Source organism: Dama dama, chromosome X, assembly GCF_033118175.1.
Source record: "Dama dama isolate Ldn47 chromosome X, ASM3311817v1, whole genome shotgun sequence".
NCBI classification, from domain to species: Eukaryota; Metazoa; Chordata; class Mammalia; order Artiodactyla; family Cervidae; genus Dama; species Dama dama.
This window is the reverse complement of record NC_083714.1, coordinates 109,437,923-109,457,924: the sequence shown is the minus strand read 5'-3', so window position 1 is coordinate 109,457,924 and position 20,002 is coordinate 109,437,923. Positions and strand designations below refer to the sequence as shown.

Here is a 20,002-nt window from a genome sequence, read left to right as displayed (position 1 = left end):
AAAGAAAACAGTTGAGGAAATTTTTGCAGAAAGACATTCTACACATTAGCTATGAGAATGGATATACAATCTAGATTTGTTGCTGTTTCATTACCATTTGGTTAGAATGAGGAAATGATATTCAAACAATAAATCCATCATTCAACTCTACCATAAATTGAACTAGAATCTGTCTTTGGAACTTCACAGTGTGATTCTGTATGTATGTGTATCTTTCCCACAAGATGAGTATAAGTTTTGTCATTTTTTTTTCATTAAAAATAACAGAAAGCTATCTTGGTTCCCCTGGTAGCTCAGATGGTAAAGAATTCATCTGCAATGCAGGAGACCCAGTTTGATCCCTGGGTTGGAAAGATCCCCTGGAGAAGGAAATGGCAACCCTCTCCAGTATTCCTGCCTGTAGAATTCCATGGACAGAGGAGACTGACGGACTACAGTCCATGAGGTCACAAGAGTCAGACACAACTGAGCAACTTCACACACACACATCTTGCTTCTAAGGATAAAATTATCCTGATTTCTGGTCCTGCTGATGACTTGCCTTGAGGCAATTCAAACAGGCAGAGCTGAAATTCTTCCAGTGCACTGGAGACCCTACCCTATACTTGTCTTCAGGAATCTCAAAAAGCCTAGCTCAATGCCAGACCATTTCAAGCATGGCCTGGGGCACAGCCTCCTTCAGAGTTCCATTTTAATACTTCCTTTGCTCTCATTTTTTGTCCAATTTTTATAATTAAAGTAGTAAAAGTTAATTATGCATATGCTGTAACACCAAGTTAACTCAACACAGACAATATATGTGAGTGAGTCTGTTAGGCACAATCTAACTTCTAGGGATGGTCAGTGACTCTAATTAGGAATAGATGCTCCAGGACTGTTTAGCAAATTTCCATCAGAAGCCCACACTTCAGAAGTAGCTGAAAAAATGCCTCAGTAATTTATCTCTGATCAACAGAAAAGGCTTTGCTAACTACCATAAAGAATATTAGAAATGAGTTTTAGTTAGTGAAATAATCATATTTAAAATGAATGGATCAGTTGCAAATACTGATCAGGCACTGTCTTTACCAGGTAAGATTTTAGGAATCTAGTGAGCCCAGACATCTATACCTTTCAAAATGGTACCTTTGGCTTCATTATAAAATGGTCCTATATTCAGTTGCTTTCTTAGGGAATTTATCTGTCCTGATTTCAGTTAGAAAGGTAGCCAAATCCACTACTAAAAGGTTGTCATATTTGTCTTGAGTACATTTCCAGGTGTTGTTGGGTGGGTACAGGGTTTCCTTCTGGGATGATGGAAATGTCTTGGAATTAAATAGAGGTGATGGTTGTACAACACTGTGAATATATTAGATGCCACTGAACTGCATGCTTTAAAATGGCCAATGATTAATTTTATGTCATATAAATTTTACCTCAATTTTTAGAAAAAGATGTGAGATGCTGAATTATATTGAACACTAAAATAGTAAATGTTATATGAGTTATATCTCAATTTTTAAAGGTATGGGGAGGAAGATGTTGCTGGAACACCTAAAGGACAAAAGAGCCGGGGCTCCCTCAAGCTTTCAGTAGAGATAGTGAGAAAGAGCAAGATATGCCTGCTACCCTAGAATGTGCCACTTTAGCACATGGATTATTTTGAACTAAAGATAAGCAGAGCCCAGCAGACACAGGAAGAACATTTTACTTCCCCTTTAACTGCATAAAGCTTCCCAGGTGGCTCAGTGGTAAGGAATACAACTGCCAAAGCAGGAGATGCGGGTTCAATCCCTGGGTCAGGAAGATCCTCTGGAGAAGGAAATGGCAACCCTCTCCAGTATTCTTGCCTGGAAAATGCCATGGACAGAGGAGCCTGGTGGGCTACAGTCCATGTGGTCACAAAGAGTCAGACACGACTTAGTGACTAACAACAACAACTAACTGTATAAAAGAATTTAGATATGAAACCTGCACCAGGAAGAGAGTTATTACCAGAGAAAATGCTATCAGAAAGCTTTATCAGCATGGCATGGCAAACATTTGTATGGTAAAACACTAGCTCTTCTCATTTTCCTGTGGATGATTTTCCTTCTCTTTGAAGCCCCAAACCCCTGCCCCAGTCTCCTTAGCTCAGAATGGTATATAAGCAACAAGAACCCGACTGCTGACATGTCTCATGTTTTTATGGGGCTCCCATATGTACAAAATTTCTTCTTCTTCCATTAATTTTTCATATATCAATTTAATTATTAGTCCAATGTGGTGTTGGAGAAGACTCTTGAGAGTCCCCTGAACAGCAAGGAGATCAAATCAGTCAATCCTAAAGGAAATCAGCCCTGAATATTCATTGGAAGGACTGATGCTGAAGCTGAACCTCCAATACTTTGGCTACCTGATACAAAGAGCTGACTCATTGGAAAAGACCCTGATGCTGGGGAAGACTGAAGGCAGGAGAAGGGGACGACAGAGGATGAGATCATTGGATGGCATCATTGATTCAATGGACATGAGTTTGAGCAAACTCTGGGAGATAGTGAAGGACAGGGAAGCCTGGCATGCTGCAGTCCATAGGGTCGCAAAGAGTCGGACAAGACGAGCAACAGTCAGTGAAAGAATCCAGAAGGGAAGAAAGGAAAAGTTATCTACTCCCATAGTAGTATTCACTTTGAAACTTTCTTTTCTTTGTAAAGTGTACAGGAAAATGTAGGTAGTGTAGGAAAGTGTAGAGAGCATATTCATATCCTACCTACTTCTATGTATTGAATATTACTGGTATAAATTTTTGCATGACCAAACTGCCAGACATCAGCTGACAACACTGTCATATATATTATCATTATTTATCAAACAAATGATGCATTGAAAGAGAATAAAGATGCTCAACAGAAACAAAGAGAAAGAAAGATACTATTTTAGGTTGGACTTAAATATTTCTATAAGAGGGATAAACTGACAGTTCATGTTTTGGCCCCTTGAGAATACAGGACTGACGAACTCCAGCATGAAATGTAGAGAGCAAATCAGAGAAGTAGAGATGGAAAGATAGAAAAGGAAGAGCGAGAGAAAATGGTAAAATACTATAGCAAAATATATGCCAAATAGATTAAAAGTGATTTCACACAGGTGAAAGAACTAATTGCAATGGAATTTGATGTACCAGAGCATCCAGAGAGAAAGCTCTAAAATAAAAACTGTAAGAAATGAAAATTTATAGAAACATAATTATGATGCAAAGTTTTATCATAAGTTATGATGTCAAGCAGAGACTAGATAAATAATGTCCTAGAGGATGTAACTGGCTATAATTTTCTTGAAAACCAAATGTAAATGTCATTTGGCAGGGTGTGTGACCTTCCATTCCCCACAGGCCTTCACGAGCCCTGTACTATATAAGGTTATGTGCCTGATCCCCGAGGCATTCAGATTTTTGATGCTAGTCAAGAGGATATAAAATTTGAAATCAATTAGCTTTAAATAACAGATACATGATATTTCCTCCTTATAAAGGAAAAAATTTTAATGTTAATATTTCTGAAATCAGAGTCTTCCTAAATTAAAGCTAAAAGAAACTTAAAGCAGTCAGGAATGCATTTTAATAAGGATTTAATAAGGAACCTAGATGCAACTTGAAGTAAGGCATAAATTTAACCTGTGGGAAAGTAATTCTATTTTAATGTCAATTTCATTCTTTGCTTTGCATTGCATATCCCAAATAGCTGGATGTTAACATCAATTTGGATTCCTAATTTTCACTTACAATGTTTTCTAAATATTACTGTCTGATGTAGCATTGACACAAAAATAATTGTGTGTAGAAGATTGTCCATCGTGCACTAGGCAATGCAATCATAAGGTAAAACAATACTCTAATCTCTCAGAATAAATTACAGAATTTTAAAAGATGGTGAAGTTAGTATGAACAATGCATGAGTTATAAAGGCTATTACTCAGGAACCAAACATCTAATTGTCTAAAACTTACAGATGAATTTTTAGAGAATGATGTTAGGAAAGAAAGAAACACTGATAATGTTCAGACTTAAATGGAGAGTACTAAAGAAGGTGTATAACAATAAGGATCAATGCATGCTATTAGAGGTTAGTTAGTAGACAAGAATTTGTGTACATTTAATGCAGTGTTGTTTATTCTTCCTGAAAAAGCTGTTATTAAATCAATAGTTTCTCTTGTGATTATGGAATCATAGAATTAGGGAAATAAATTGTAATGATTTCATATTGTGTATATTAGATGGCTCCTTTATACAGGACAACAGTATATTTAAAGAAGTTTATCATATGTGAAGGTGAATGGAATAAATCATCCTAAAATATGCCTCTTTGGAATAAGAATTATCCTGAGCTTATTATTTTAAAAAAAACAGCAAGTACAAGGAGAAGCTCTGAAAGCTGAGTAAAAGTCATTCTTGTAAGGGACATTTGGGGCTTTCCAGATGGTTCACTGGGTAAAGAATTCGCCTGTAATGCAGGAGACACAGGAGATGCGGATTGAGATAAGGGTTGGATCCCTGGGTCAGAAAGATCCCTTGGAGAAGGCAATGGCAACTCACTCCAGTATTCCTGCCTGAAAAATCCCATGGAGAAAGAAGCCTGGTGGGTTATGTTCCAAAGGATCACAAAATGTTGGACACCGCTATGAAGAGGAACTAAAAAGCCTCTTGGTGAAAGTGAAAGAGGAGAGTGAAAAAGTTGGACTAAAGCTCAACATTCAGAAAACTAAGATCATGGCATCTGGTCCCATCACTTCATAGGAAATAGATGGGGAAACAGTGGAAACAGCGTCAGACTTTATTTTTTTGGGCTCCAAAATCACTGCAGATAGTGATTGCAGCCATGAAATTAAAAGACGCTTACTCCTTGGAAGGAAAGTTATGACCAACCTAGATAGCATACTAAAAAGCAGAAACATTACTTTGCCAACAAAGGTCCATCTAGTCAAGGCTATGGTTTTTCCGTGGTCATGTATGGATGTGAGAGTTGGACTGTGAAGAAAGCTGAGCACCAAAAAATTGATGCTTTTGAACTGTGGTGTTGGAGAAGACTCTTGAGAGTCCCTTGGACTGCAAGGAGATCCAACCAGTCCATTCTAAAGGTCCTGGGTGTTCATTGGAAGGACTGATGCTGAAGCTGAAACTCCAATACTTTGGCCACCTCATGTGAAGAGTTGACTCATTGGAAAAGACCCTGATGCTGGGAGGGACTGGGGGCAGGAGGAGAAGGGGATGACAGAGGATGAGATGGCTGGATGGCATCACTGATTCCATGGACGTGAGTTTGAGTAAACTCCGGGAGTTGGTGATGGACAGGGAGGCCTGGCATGCTGTGATTCATGGGGTCGCAAAGAGTCGGACACGACTGAGCGACTGAACTGAACTGAACTGACTGAACTCAGGTAAATGTACTAACTCAGAGATTCTCAGCCTTCTCAGATTCTCATTAGGAACTGAAAAAAACAAACACCATACTCAAGCCTAAATAAATTAAATTGAAATCTTGAAGGCAATTAAAAAGGTCATTAGTATTTTTTAAAACTCTACAAGTATTTTTGAAATGCAGTCACTATGAGCAATGAATTGAATAAAAATATTTGAAAATTTGTCATTAGGAAAATAAAGCAAAAAAGGATAAAAGCACAAATAGATATATTTAAAAGGAAAAAACAACTGTAATAATTAAATCCAAAAGAGTTTTTTTAATAAATAGGTAAGATTCTAGTGTGTGGATGTGTGTGGGGAGGTAGGAATTTCCTCTACCCTTCTAGGTTCTTCTGACCGATCTAAAGAATTAAATTGAAATGCAAAAAATTAACAGGAAAAAAATTTTTATTATGTATATATAGGGGCTTCATAAGAATATAAAGCCTAAGGACATCAGGCAATTGAAGCTTCTATGCCATCTAAAAGAAAGAAAGAAGTAGGGGTTTAGGGGACTTCCCCTGTGGCTCAGTTGTAAAAGAATCCACCTGCAATGCAGGAGATGCAAGTTCAATCCCTGGATTGGGAAGATTCCCCCAGAGAAAGGCATGGCAACCCACTCCAGTATTCTTGCCTGGAGAATTGCATGGACAGAGAAGCCTGGTGGGCTATAGTCCATATCGCTGCAAAGAGTCAGACATGACTGAAGCACTTAGATTGCATGCATGCAAAGGGGTTTAGGACTTCAAAGAGGAAGAAGGTAATTCACAAGAAGATGAAAAAAGCAAATGTTCTGTAAATAAACATTTGCTGGGCCATACAGAAACAGTGGGACACAGAGAGGAGTTTTAACCAGCACTTTGCTAGATTTTTCCCTGTCTCCCTTCAAGGAATAGGTCCTCTAAGTTCTTTTACTCAGTTGGGGGAAGGTCAAAGGTTCTTTCTGAGTCTTTTGGGCCTTGACTGCTTTCAGCTCAAAATAAACTTCATGCCAAAGCTGGAAAATTTTGCTCCCCTGCACTAGAAAAGATAATTAAGAATGTAATAACATACAGTCAGAAAAGAAATAGTATATTACAGAGGGATGTAATAAATTATAAGATAGACATTATCTTATTATAATAAGTCATTCAAGCTTTTATGAAAATAAATTTTAAAGCCACAATAAGTGGTTTTCTGTAAGAATTGTGAAGTATCAAAACACAACAGCCAAGTGAGAAATTTAAAAATTGCAAAAAAATTGCTCTAACAAAGGCTCCAACCAGGATGATTTACTAATGGATTCTTTCAAGCTTTCAAAGAAAAGAAAATCACCACTTTATATAACTCCCCTAGGATAACAAAAACGCTGGAAAGCCACAAAGGTGAATTTCAATGCCTAACAGACAAGCCATTAAAAATAGTTAACTCTAGAGCAACAGTTCTCACCCTGGCCTCACATTAGAATCACCAGTAGAGCTTTATAAACTCCTGATGTTTGGGCCACATCCACATCTATACACACCCACACACAATGAAATCAGGATCCCTCAGACTGGGCCCAGGTATAAGGGATTTTAAAGCTCCCCAAATGATTACAGTGTGCAAGCCAAGGTTGAAAGCTACTGCTCCAGAGCAATTTCACTACTTAATGATTTATAGAGCAAAGGTCCTAACTAAAATACAAGCAAACAAAATTCAGGAGTCCATAACAGTTATAAGCCAACTACACAAAAAAGCAGCATTTTCCTCACAGATGCAAAGATGTTTCCAAATAAAGAAGTACGAGCAAATATATAATGATCTCACACTGTTTCCTACCACATTTTAAAATTTGAGCAATTCCTTAACAGGATTAAAATGCATCTGTTTTAAAACAATGGCCTAAACTTTCAGCACTATATTTAATTAAACTATGTGTCTACCACAATCAGGAACAGAAACAAAAATGTCCCTACCAACATCATGATTTAATATTTTTTCAGGCATTCTAGACAAGGTAAGAAGTACAAGTACTAGCAAGAAAGACACAAAGTTGTCATTGTAAGGAGACATCATAATGGCACAGGCAAATGCTGAAAAACTACGGATAAATAAAAGATTTTAATATAACCACAACTGAACCAAAAACATTCTTATATACTAGCAATAATCACCTGAAAATACAGTGGAAGGACAAAATAGGTTCACAATAAATAAAAAATAAAAAATTACAAATAGTTTTAATGAAAACTCTGTGACCTAGGTAAAACTCTAAAAATATTTACTAAAATATACAGACTGTGACAAAAAATTGGACAGGTGAAGTATATTCTGGATAAACAGACTGAAATAACATATTTCAAGTGGATATTTCATTGGTGTTTTGCAAGGACTTGAAAAAATGATTCTAATTTCATCTGATAAAAATAAACAGATCAGCCTATTAAGGATAATTATGAAAATTAAATGTCATGTAAAAGACATAACTCTCCCAGATATTATACCTTACTATTATGCCTCGATTATTAAATGTGTAAAACCAGAGTAAGAAGAGACATACTAATGTGTAGAAAAGATAGCCTGGAAATAGGCTTTATTGAAAAGCTGAAGTTGAAAGTGAACTCGCTTAGTCCTATCTGACTCTCTGCAACCCCATGGACTGTAGCCTACCAGGCTCCTTCATCCACGGAATTTTCCAGACAAGAGTACTGGAGTGGATTGCCATTTCCTTCTCCAGGGGATCTTCCCAATCCAGGGATCGACCCCTGGTCTCCCACATTGCAGGCAGACGCTTTACCATCTGAGCCACCAGGGAAATCTCTTACATATAGGAATTTAGCACATGATGGAAGAGGAGTCATATTATTAAGTTTAAAAAGTACTAATGTAGAAAAGTATCAATGTATATCTCCACCTAAAATAAATTACAACCCAAAGTAAATACCAGACAGATTATAAGATTAAATATAACAAACCAGTTCCTTTTACCCTCCAAAAAAAAGTGTGTATGTGTCAAAGCCCTTAAAAAGAGATGACCATTCCAGAGTTATGAAAAAAAGAGAAAATTATGACAGAAAAAATATTAAAATTTAACTACAAAAATAAGTTACTTCAATGGGCTAAAATACTAATTAAAAACAAGCAACATACAAATTAAAAATTGTAGGAAATATGACAAAAGTTTATTTCATTAAAAATTTCTAATTAATTTTTAAAAGATCCTCAAAAGAAATAAAAACAATTTAAAATGTACCAAGGTCAATTTTAAAAAAGGAAAACATTCACTCAAAAATTATCAGATAAGAACAAATTATCTGTGAGGCACTAGTTTTGTTTCTTTCTATTAAATGAGCCTGGTAGGATTATTCATTACCTACGAGATTTTAAATTATTAAAGTTGTTCTGAGGTAATGTGACGCTATGAGGAGCCATTTTAAAATTTCTACACTTTGTCTAACTCCATTTTTGGGCATGCAGCCCGAAGAAAAAAACCAAAATATGGAGAAACATATGGCGCAAGAATATTATTTGCAGCATCTTTTTTAATTATAGAAAAAAATTAGAGTGGGGAAATTACAGATCTAACAAGAAGGGAAGGATTTGGTGAATTATGGCACATCTACGTATTCCATGGAATATTCTGAAGGCACTAGTATAATGTTTTTTAAAACGATGTAGCAGCAAGAGAAATGCTTAAGCTACAAAAAAACACTGAGTGGGGAAAAAAAAGGACTGAAATGATAATACGCTACAATTATAACTATGTTTTCAAAGCCATGTATCTTTAAACTATGTTTTTAAAAACCATAATTACATTTTTTACTTTTAAAAAAAATTGGGGGTTAGAAAAGGAACAAAAAGCCAGCAATGGCTCCAAAGGCAGCCTGGCTGGGACGCAGCATGTGGGAGGAGGGGCAGCTGTTGGGCGGAGGGAACAGACCTGAGAGCAGAAAGGTGGGGCCCAGCTTGGGGGGAGTGCTTCCGGTGGCCAGGGCTGGTGGGCTGGTGGGTGCCCTTCCTCCACCCTTCTCCAGCACTGGGTTCGGCCCCTCCCCCAGCCCCCCCAGTCACCCCCCATCCCCCTCCGCTCTCCTGCACTCCGTAGGTCAAATGGACTTCTAGGCCACCAGCACAGCTCAGGGGCATCTCTGTGGGGGTCCCTAAAGCACCTTGTAGTCTTTTGGAGGGCTCTGATATCTCTCGAGGGCCTCATATTCCAAACCAAATGGAACCGCTTTCTAGTCAACGGAAGTGGTTTGACGCCCGGAAGTGCTTTGACGCCCGGAAGTAGATCTGTAGGAAAAAAAAAAAGTGGTCCGTGATCCGTGAGGCTGGCTGTGGGTTCGGACGCCATACCCGGCTTTCGGTGAACCTTGGATGTTTGTGACTTCCAAATACCTTTGAGATCACGAACGCAGTGGAAGAACCTTGACATCTCTAGAACACTGAGAACTGCGACAGGCGAGTGAAAGAAAGGAGAGCAGAGCGGTCCCGAAGCCGCGGAAGCGGCGCAAGGTCAGCGCTAAGGTAGGGTCCCGTAGCAAACGTGGATCCTCTGGCGTCCCAGTGACGTGGCCCCCTACAGCCGGCCAGCTTAGAACTCTGTATTACATCCCGGGGAGTCTAGCAGCCCCGAGGACCTACAAGTCCAAAAGGACGTTCTTGTGGCCTTCAAGCTGAGGTTTCCTGGGGCTCCTCCTACCGGGGAATTCTTCCTCCTACCCCTCCCATTCCTCACGCTCTGGTGTGGGTAGAAAAGTCTCCGAAGACTACTGATTCGGAGTACCTGAGGTTCTTCTCATCCTTGGAATCGCCTTAGCGCCATCTGCGTTGTGTTCTGCTAGCTTTCTAGAAGAAATGGCTTCTCGAAAGGATGCTAAGGTTAATCCCAAAAGCAGTTCCTGTGACTCTGCAAATGCAGAATGTGCAGCCAGAGCTGACGGTCAAAATACTAAGACTAAGGAAGCAAGCGGCAGACGGAGAAAGCAGGGCAGTCAGCAAGACCAAAGCTTATCAATGGTCTACGTGAAGGCGATTCAGGGCATCCCAGGACCATCAGTGCCAGGAGAGGCTGCCGCTAGTACAAAAGGGAGTGCAGCAGAGCAGCCCAGCCCTGGAGAAAGGCGAGCCAGCTGCATCCCCTTCTCTGGTCCTCACGGAAAAATGTCAGCCTCAGAGGTCGGAGTGGAGAATATAGAGATTAGAGGCTTCTATAACAGAAGAAGGATGATACAGCCTGAGCAGAAGCCACTTGGTGACCCAAAGTCATTCTTTTCTGAAAAAGGCTCTTCTGCCCTAAAATTTCCAGACAGCCATGACCATTCTTCAGAAGTCGCAAAACATCAAGACTGCGGTGTGGTAATCGAGCACCTTTCTTCAGGAAGTGACTGGTCTGATGTGGATGAGCTTCCTGCAGTCAAATTGCCTCAGGAAGAGCTAGACTCACTCAGTCTGGCAGAAACTTCAAAGCCTCCATCCTTCATAACTGAGCAGGATACCTACTGGCCTAATTTGTACAGTGGCCCTTGGCATGACTCCGCCAGCTACTGGCCCAGCAGTTCCAAGCCTCCTTGCTATTCTTCCATGGGCCGCAGCAGCAGCAACAGCAGCACATCCCTGGCTGGAAAGAGCAGCCAGAGGTGCTGGAGTGATTATTCCTCCAGTTTGCAAGTGCCCTCCTCAGACTGGTCCAGAGAGTTGAAGGCATCAGAAGGTCAGTCCCTAAGTTCTCGTTCATTTCTTTTCTCTAGAGGTTCAGAAACCAAGGTGAAGGAGGGGAGATGGCATCTCCAAGAGGAGACCCCACCACATCATCGTGGAGGATATGCATCTTGTTCCCTGCCAAAGAGCCAGTGGGAACAAAGCCTACAGGAGGGTTTCATTGATACCCATTGTCACCTGGAAATGCTGTTTTCCAAGCTGTCTTTCAAAGGGACCTTCAGCAAGTTCAGACAAGTTTATAGCCGCTCCTTCCCTAAGGAATTTCAAGGCTGCATCTCTGATTTCTCTGATCCTCGCACACTAAAGAATGGTCTATGGGAGGAGGTGTTGAAAGAGGATATGATTTGGGGGGCCTTTGGCTGTCACCCCCATTTTGCAAGTTGCTACAGTGATATTCAAGAAAGAAACATTGTGCAAGCCTTACGGCACCCCAAGGCTATAGCATACGGAGAAATTGGCTTGGATTATTCCTATAAGTGTGGCACACCTATCCCAGAGCAGCACAAGATATTTGAGAAGCAGCTACAGCTGGCCGTGTCTCTAAAGAAGCCCATAGTGCTCCACTGCCGAGAAGCTGACAAAGATCTGCTGGGCATCATGAAAAAACTTGTGCCCCCTGACTACAAGATCCATAGGCATTGCTTCATTGGTAGTTACCAAGTCATCGAGCCTTTTCTGAACTACTTCCCCAACATGTTCGTGGGCTTCACAGCAGTCCTGACTTACCCTTCTGCCTGGGAGGCCCGGGATGCTGCGAAAAAGATCCCGCTGGAGAGAATCATCGTGGAAACTGATTCTCCCTACTTCCTCCCTCGGGGGTTTTCTAAAAGGTTTTGCCGGTTTTCCCATCCAGGTCTGGCCCTGCATACGATTGAAGAGATTGCCAAAATCAAAGGTCAGCCAATCTCTCACACCTTGGTTACCATACGAGAGAACACTAGGCGCCTCTACAATATTTAAGCAGAGAGGGCACAGTCAGGAATCTTCCAGAAAAGGGAGACCAGCATCCTGACAACATAAACATAGACTTGGTTTGAACTCTGCCTGTGTCCCAGGTCAAGGAGGTGTTCGGCAAGCCCATTGGAACAGAAGAAACCAGAAGAGGATGTTCTCCTCAAAACTTCTTCATAAGACTTCTGCTTCTGACTGGTAGGGTGGGGTGCAATAGGATGGGAGGAGGGCTAAGGGGAACTATTCTTAATGTTATTAGGGGTTTCCTCCCAGCCCAATTGTGCCAGGAAGAAGAAAGAAGAAAGAGTTCCATAGGGTTCAAGTTTGCTAATCCAAATCCTTGTTCTCTGCAGCCTGTGTTTTTGAGCAATTGGTGACTAGAGTCACCCTCCTGTCTTAAAAAAAGGTGGGGGGGGGCAGGGAATGTTGAATTTTAGAAATGAGCTAGGTGACTTGTTCTGTTTATTGCCAAAATATATTTGTTATTATAGGAGTTCTATAATCCATATGGGTGGTTGTTAAATTCTTAAATTTGTGACTGTTCAACTTGCAATTTCTTTCTGAAGATAAACTAACAGTATCATTTCATCTAAGAGGAAATCAGTTTAGATAAAAATGAGTTAATAGTCATAATAAGGGTGGGGGGACTGTTGGGTAGCTTAGAATGACAGAAGCCAAACTGGTGGAATCTTAAAACCACTGAGATGGGTTTTGACTCTGAACTGAACTTCCCCACAACACTTGTATAACTGCAAAGCTCTTCAGATAACCAGCATTTAATAGCAATTCTTCATTCAAATTGCTCTGATTCTTTACAAGGGCAAATGTATACCACTTAGAAAAATCATTCTCCAGAAGGGTAGAAACAGAGAAGAGCTTCAGCTGCCCACTTGGCAAACAGCAGTCCTCCTTGAGAAATTAAAATGAACCCACATTTTAGGGAAAACATTTGAATTAGGAAATTTAATTTTGCCAGCCAAAGCACATACTTAAGTCTAGGAGTCCCATTACTGGATGAGAAATTCCATTTTTAAAATGGAAAATCACTTTTGAAAACTAAATCAATGGAAAGAGGCCTAGCATACGCCAGACTTCTCTAGTTGCCTTTGTGCCTGTTTATGAGGATCCAGAAAAATCAGCTGGCTCTTCACCATCTGGTTCTCAGTTCAGAAGTCTCCTCCACAGAGAAGCCTTCCCTGATTACCAATCTGTAAATGTTCACCTCACCTAAGAGGAAAAAAATCCTTGGTTTACTATTTTTATTTCATCCTAGCACTTAGCCCTGTTTGAGATTGTATTATTAATATAATGTGTTCATTGGTTATCTTCCCCACTAGGTTGTAAGTTTACATGCTTGTGATTTTCCTTCACACTGTACATACACCTGATGTTAGAAAAGTGCCTGGAATAGAGCAGGCACTCAGCAAAGATTTCTTGGAATAATGTGAATGAATAACTGATTTTATTAACAACTGGCAGTAAATGATAATATCTGAGCAAGGGGGCAGATACTAGTAAGAGCATAGAGAATTAAGCCATCCTAGTCTAGCACTCCTGTTTAATTTACAAGGCAAGGTAAGGTTGAAAGGCCACGTATACTCTGCCAGTAGATGTCATCGATAATAAAAGGAATACATAAAAAAGATCAAGCCCTACCAGGGACTTGACAGTTCATATTTCCTATGAATAATACTGATTTAGCATAGATTTCTTCTTTGCTGGGAATCTAGTCATTTGAGAAAAAGAAAGCTGTAGCTGAAGTGCTTCGCTTTCCTTAGAACAAAAGAAGTTGATGCAGTGTTAAAGGTGCGATTTAATTATATTTTCGCAATTCAGAAAACATTAAAAAATTAAGCCAGTGTTTTGAGTTAGGAAGGTTTTTTTTCCATTTAATGTATGCTTTAGATAGACATTGTTCACAGTGTGTCCCTCAACCCACTGGAGCCCTGAGCTTTTGATAAGCAATTTTAGGATAGAAGGTTCCATGGACACACATTTTTGGTAAACAATGAGTTGTACAAAGTTTCTCAGATTTCTTTTTATCTCACATGTTCTGTGATATGCCAACATAAGCCACAAATACCCAAGAAGGTGTTTCTTAAAGTTGTGCTGTGCTTAGTTTAGTTGCCATTTGTGTCTTTGTGACCCCATGGACTGTAGCCCGCCAGGCTCTTCTGACCATGGGGATTCTCCAGGCAAGAATACTGGAATGGGTAGCCTATCCCAAAATGGCAAACCACTGCAGTATTCTTGCCTGGAAAATCCCATGGACAGAGGAGCCTGGTGGGCTACAGTCCATGGGATTGCAAATAGTCAGACACGACTGAGCACGCATGCATGCACAACAGCACAATTCAGTGAGCTCAAGTTCTTTAGAAACACAAGCTTGGGAAACACTGCCTTAGTCACACTCTTGCTGTTGTAATGCCCTTATCACACTTTGTACAAATCTCTACTCATGACATTCTAACATCCTCTTTCATTTACCTTTCTCACAACATAAGATCTGTGGAGCACAACAGTGTCATCAGTCTGACCCTAGCAAAGTGACATTACCAAATGGGCACTTTAAAAACAAGTGTAAATGAATGTTTGCATTTGTAAGCACAAAATCAATAAGACAAACAGGATATACACATATTAAAATTAAAGTTCTGTTCCCCAAAAAGAGATCTCCTTTTTACATGGAAAAAATACTTTTCTTAACCTGCTCATCTCCCTCTACATTTTTTATGACAAATGCATAGACTATACTCTGCGGTGTTTCTAACATGTGAGAGCCTTGCCATTATTTCTTTAGGAATGGAAGTGAGCAATAGTCTTTTCTGAGTGTAGTATATCCAGAGTGGCAGAAGTCAAAAATCACAATCTTCCTTTTACTTATTTCATGAAAGCAGTAAAGAACACTTTATCTGTTAATGTTACTAGTTAAAAACTTAAAAAAACAAGAAAAAAATATGAAAAACAAGAAAAAAAAACACAAAAACCCCCACAAAACAAAAACAAACATCATGATCCGGATGTGCAAAATTTGAGCAGTTTGTAAGTCGTTTTCTACTAAAGTCATAGATAGATCACTGAACTGCAGAGACTGATTATTTAGCATTCATGTTTGTATGGCACTTGGTTTGTCTGCTGTCCTGTTCTGGAAGTTCAGAGAGCCATGAAGGCAGCCAGGGATCTAGAATTTCAATTTGTCATAAGTGGTCACTGGGCCATCAGTCAGTCCAGAGTCACCACGTCTCTCATGCCCATTAATGGGCTGGGCTCCCTGAACCTTAGCAGTCCTTCCACACTGCACATCAATATTTCACTTCACTTAAATTTTAGAAAGGCAGTTATTTCTACCTTTAAAGCTCAAAAGAAACAAATTGCCCACTTTGTCTTGGGAGATGGGAGGATTCTGTTTCTTCAGCTGGTCTTTATTCGTGTCTGACATCAAAATGAGTACCTGCTTATTGTGGAATTTTTGAGACTACTAAAGAGCACAAACAGGGGGAAAAAAGTTCAAAATCCTACTACTAAGAAACAGTTTAACAACTGAAGTAGCTCTAGAGGTTTCCCCTAGCATTTCCATAGCCAATTCCAGCATTGTACTCCTTGAGTCAGCTTTACGAATTAGTATTTACTGTAAAATTCAGTTCAAATCATAATTAGCATAAGCAGTGCATTTACTTCCTGTGAATTTGTGATTTAAATGCATCATTTTGTGTATTGTGACTTGCTTTCCTGAGCAACAAACTAGAAGTGTGTTAATTCTGTTGTATGTTTTTAAGACTCAACTCTTTGATCTCTTGTTCAAATCTTTTCTGCTTACTGATTTATAAAATGCTGCTTTTAACTTTGTTTCTTTCCTTCAGTTCTTGTGTATCTGTTTTTTTGGTGCTTTTTTCTAATGCCTTAAGTTTAATTTGGGGGGAAAGACAAAGTATTCAATACCACAGATTTGCTTAAATTATAACTCTGCTATATTGATAGGATTTTTTATTTTAATGATGTTTATTTTCCCACTAAAAATTAATACATATGCATTACACAAATATGAAGATAGGAACAGAATGAAGTATAGGATATTTCCACTACCCAAAACCCACTGTTTTATTAATGTCTTTTCTTAACATAATTGTGATTCTATGTCAAATTACATATACTTTTAAAAAATTTGTATTTTCCTTATTTTGTCAAATTATATATATATTTTTTAAGTGCATATGTTTTCATGCCCGTACTCACTGAAAATTTATATGCCATAAAATCCCACCACCAATCTATATACAATGTTCATGTGTATGTTTATTAAGTAGAGTTAAGGAATATTTACAGATCTGAGAGATTTCAATTCTATTCATTGTTTTTAATTTGTAAAGAATTGTCAGTTCGTGTTAATTCCAAAAATTAACATCTATTGGAACAATGCTCTTGAATGGACAAAAATAATGTATTTTTTTCTTTTTATATCCCTATTTTGCATTTGTCATTTTACTGTTTATTGTGCTTTTATCTTCCAATAAACATTTAAAATGTTTACAATCTGTTTTCAACTTTATTTATATTTTGTAGTTTACCTATAAGTTTGTTTCCATTGCTTACCACTGACCCTTTTATTTTATGACTTCCCCCAAGGTTGAACTGTTTAATTTGCTTTATGATTGGCTGGAGTTCAAGCAACTTTCTCAGGAAAAGATTGTGGATGGCATGTTTATGAGAAATCATATATCTGAGAAAATCTGTCTGCTGCTTTCATTAATAATACCTTGGCTGAGTCTAGAACTTGTGGGTCACATACATTTTCCTCCAAAAGTTAGAGACACTGCTTTACTGTCTCCTGGCATTTAATTTGCATAGCATTCTGATGTCAACTTCTCTTTCTTAGGAGGGTTAAACTTTTTCTTTCAGGATGTTAGGTAATTTCTTTGCTTTGCCCTTGAAATTAATATTTAAAAAATGCCAGACTATATCTGCTTATTGGTCTCTCTTTTATTATTTTCTCTGATACACACTAAGCATTCAGTCTATAGATTTGTAACTTTTTATAGTTGAGAAAGTTGGTTTTGTTTTATTTTCTTGTAGCATGCTTAATTGATTTGATTGCTTTTAATCTAATGTTTAATTCTTTAGGAGCAACTGTCTATATTATAGGAGCTCCACCTTTTGTCCAACCTTTCATTACCTCTCTCATTGCTCTCATATCTGACCTTTTCCTCTGCATTCTGGGAGAATTTCTCAAGTTTGCCTCTTCCATCTCATTTTCTCCAGTTTCTTTTCTTTTTTTTTCTTTTTTTTTTTTTTTTACTATATATAGTGCTTTTTAGTTTCCTCACATTTCTTCCTTCTCTAGTGAACTCCCTTTGCCTTTTCACCTACAGGCTCATTCAGTAATATTTTAAATGTATTCTCTTGTTCTCTTTTCTCCTTCTAGCCTTCACTTCAGTTTATTTAACCACTTTGTTTCATATACTTCTTTGCACTTAATAGGAAGCACAAAGCAAATTATCAAAAATATTCATTTTCTTACAGAAAACATCTTTTTAAAATAAATATTTCTCTTCCTCTGCCCCTTAAATACTATGTTCTCCTCCATTTATGTTACAGAGCGTTTTCAGAAACCTTCTGTTGGGTTTCTTTGTTCATTCTTGAATAAAGAGCAGTGTATCCAGACTGATGTTTTTCTAAAACTAGTGTGGGCAGGTCTTCTTTCCTTCCTTCACTGCCAATTCCAATGTTCTGATTCCTCCTGTCAATGGGAAGCTGGTTGATAGAAATTCATACACAGCCTGTTAAAAGAAGCAGGGGCCAGGGAGAGTCCCTGCAGGAAAAACTTCAGGTTTTTCCCATGCAAACATTTTATAAATTGATCCGACTTCCACTCTGGGAACACAGTGTGTATAGCGAGTCCTTCATGTTCATTGCCTGCCACATAGAGAAATGCCCTAATGCAGGGACTGCTTTTTCCCGCTGTGTGACTATTACTGAGTGGGCCTCCTAGTAACACTCTTAATCCAACAATAGCTATGAGAGTAAGCCCAGTGCAAGTCCCTACAGATTGTCAGAACCCCTCAACTCCATTCTTGTCACTTCCTTAGAAAGTGAAATTTCACATTGGTTTTGGTATAATTCTTCAATATGACTTCACCTGCACTGTATCCAGTGGAAATTCTTCACCATTTGCAGCATGAAGATTGAACTTCTCTCTGGCCTCCAACACTATTACGGACTCTCCACTGCTCCTCAGCCTTTTGGCTAAGATGAAGCGTGGTTTCTCCATATTTAAAAATTTTGCAATCATTTTATGTGGGATTATGAAGATGGAAATGTTCTTCTAAATATCAATGCCCAAGTTACAACCTCACTCCAAATTCTCATTTTTTTCTCACTTGTTTTTTGGTAAATTTATGTTCCTATGGATACTGTGTTCAAATAGGCATATTTTATTTTAGGAAATTCAAGTCATACAGATCTGAATCTCATTTAGCTGAACATAAGAGATGGTCAATAGAGGTAAATAAATGACAAAAATACAAACTAGAGAAAGATAATTTCTAGAAATTTTTATATTATAAAAATGTCATCATAAATCAACTTATGCTCCAATTTTTGTGACTAAAAAAAAATAGGGTGGGTTTAAGATGAAATGCACCTACGTGGACAGGATAAGCCTTCATCAAACTTATTTTTACTTGTCTGCTTCTTCTTGAGACCTGATTTTATGGTGCATAAAGGGGGGAAAGGGGGAGAACAAGATGGTGGAGGAGTAGGTAGAGGTGGAGTACATCTCTCTCCTCAGATACATCAGAAATACACCTTCAGACACAGAAGTGCATGCAGAATACAAGCTGAGAGCGGACAAGAGTACCTGACCAGTGGAAAAGAATATATGCAAAACTTAGTAGGATGAAAGAACTGGGGAAAAAGAGGAGTGTTAGTATGAAGGGACCTGCCCTTAGCGGATGGGGGAACTGAAGCAGGGGTCCAATCCCCAAATTGGGGCAATTGTCTGAGTCAGAGGAGAAACATTTAAGGCTGGGAGTGAAACAGCTGATTTGTGGCAGCCTAAATGGAATGAGAATCAGACAGTTCTTGCACAGCCATACATACCCAGGACAGGAACACAGGTCTGCTGGAAGGGGCAGTGGCTGGGAGCTGGAGTTCAGGGATTGTAGAACAATCCCAGGGCAAGGGCTGCTGTTGACTGTGGAGAGATGGATCGAGGGGATGTGAGGGAGGAGATCATGGTGGGAAATGCCTGTGGAGGAAAGCCAGGCACCCATGGAAGCAAGGCCATACTGCTAAGTCATGTATAGTGGGGGGAGCTATCACCATAGCCTCTCTCCACCCCCCACTCGCCACCCCACCCCGCCGCAGGCCAGCATCTGCAGCGGAACAATAGAGAGGCTGCCCCATAAAATGCCTGATGCAGTGAATTGCAGAGAAAGACCCCACCCAGGGTGGCCCTTTAAGTGCCTGATGTGCTGATCTACAGAGTAGGACCCTAGCCAGGGGGGCCCCTCTATGTGCCTGAATGAGCAGAGCTACGGAGAAAGACTGGCCAAAGAGGCCTTCTTATCAACAGCTACAAGAGACTGGAAAAAAGACTCATAGGGCCATAACTCCAGAGGCAGTCCGTGTCCCTGCACACTTGGTGCCGCCAGGGTCCCCACAAGCTAAGAAGCTGTACCAACTTAACGCTCAACTCTCACTGGGCCAGAGCTACCACAGGCAAAAAGCCTTGCATCTATGCCTGTAGGGTCACTTCGGTCAGGTCCAACTCTGTATAACCCTGCAGACTGGCCTGCCAGGCTCCTCTGTCAGAGAAGGGGTTCTCCAGACAAGAATACTGGAGCGTATTGGCCAATACTGTTTGCCATACCCTTCTAGAGCACTATATTTCCTGCTGCCCTAGCCGCCAACACCTCCTGAGTACCTGGTTCCACCAGCACCCCTGCAACCCAAGCAGCT

At 39.5% G+C, this 20,002-nt stretch overlaps 2 protein-coding genes across 2 annotated transcripts in view; one reads left to right on the top strand and one right to left on the bottom strand.

Moving 5' to 3' along the window:
* Positions 1-20,002, bottom strand: part of EFHC2 (EF-hand domain containing 2) — a 230,999-nt gene that overhangs the window by 140,143 nt on the left and 70,854 nt on the right. The window lies entirely within an intron of this gene.
* On the top strand, positions 10,232-12,055 carry LOC133052120 (putative deoxyribonuclease TATDN2). The gene has a single exon (XM_061136894.1). It carries the CDS (start codon positions 10,232-10,234, stop codon positions 12,053-12,055), a length of 1,824 nt encoding a protein of 607 aa, XP_060992877.1.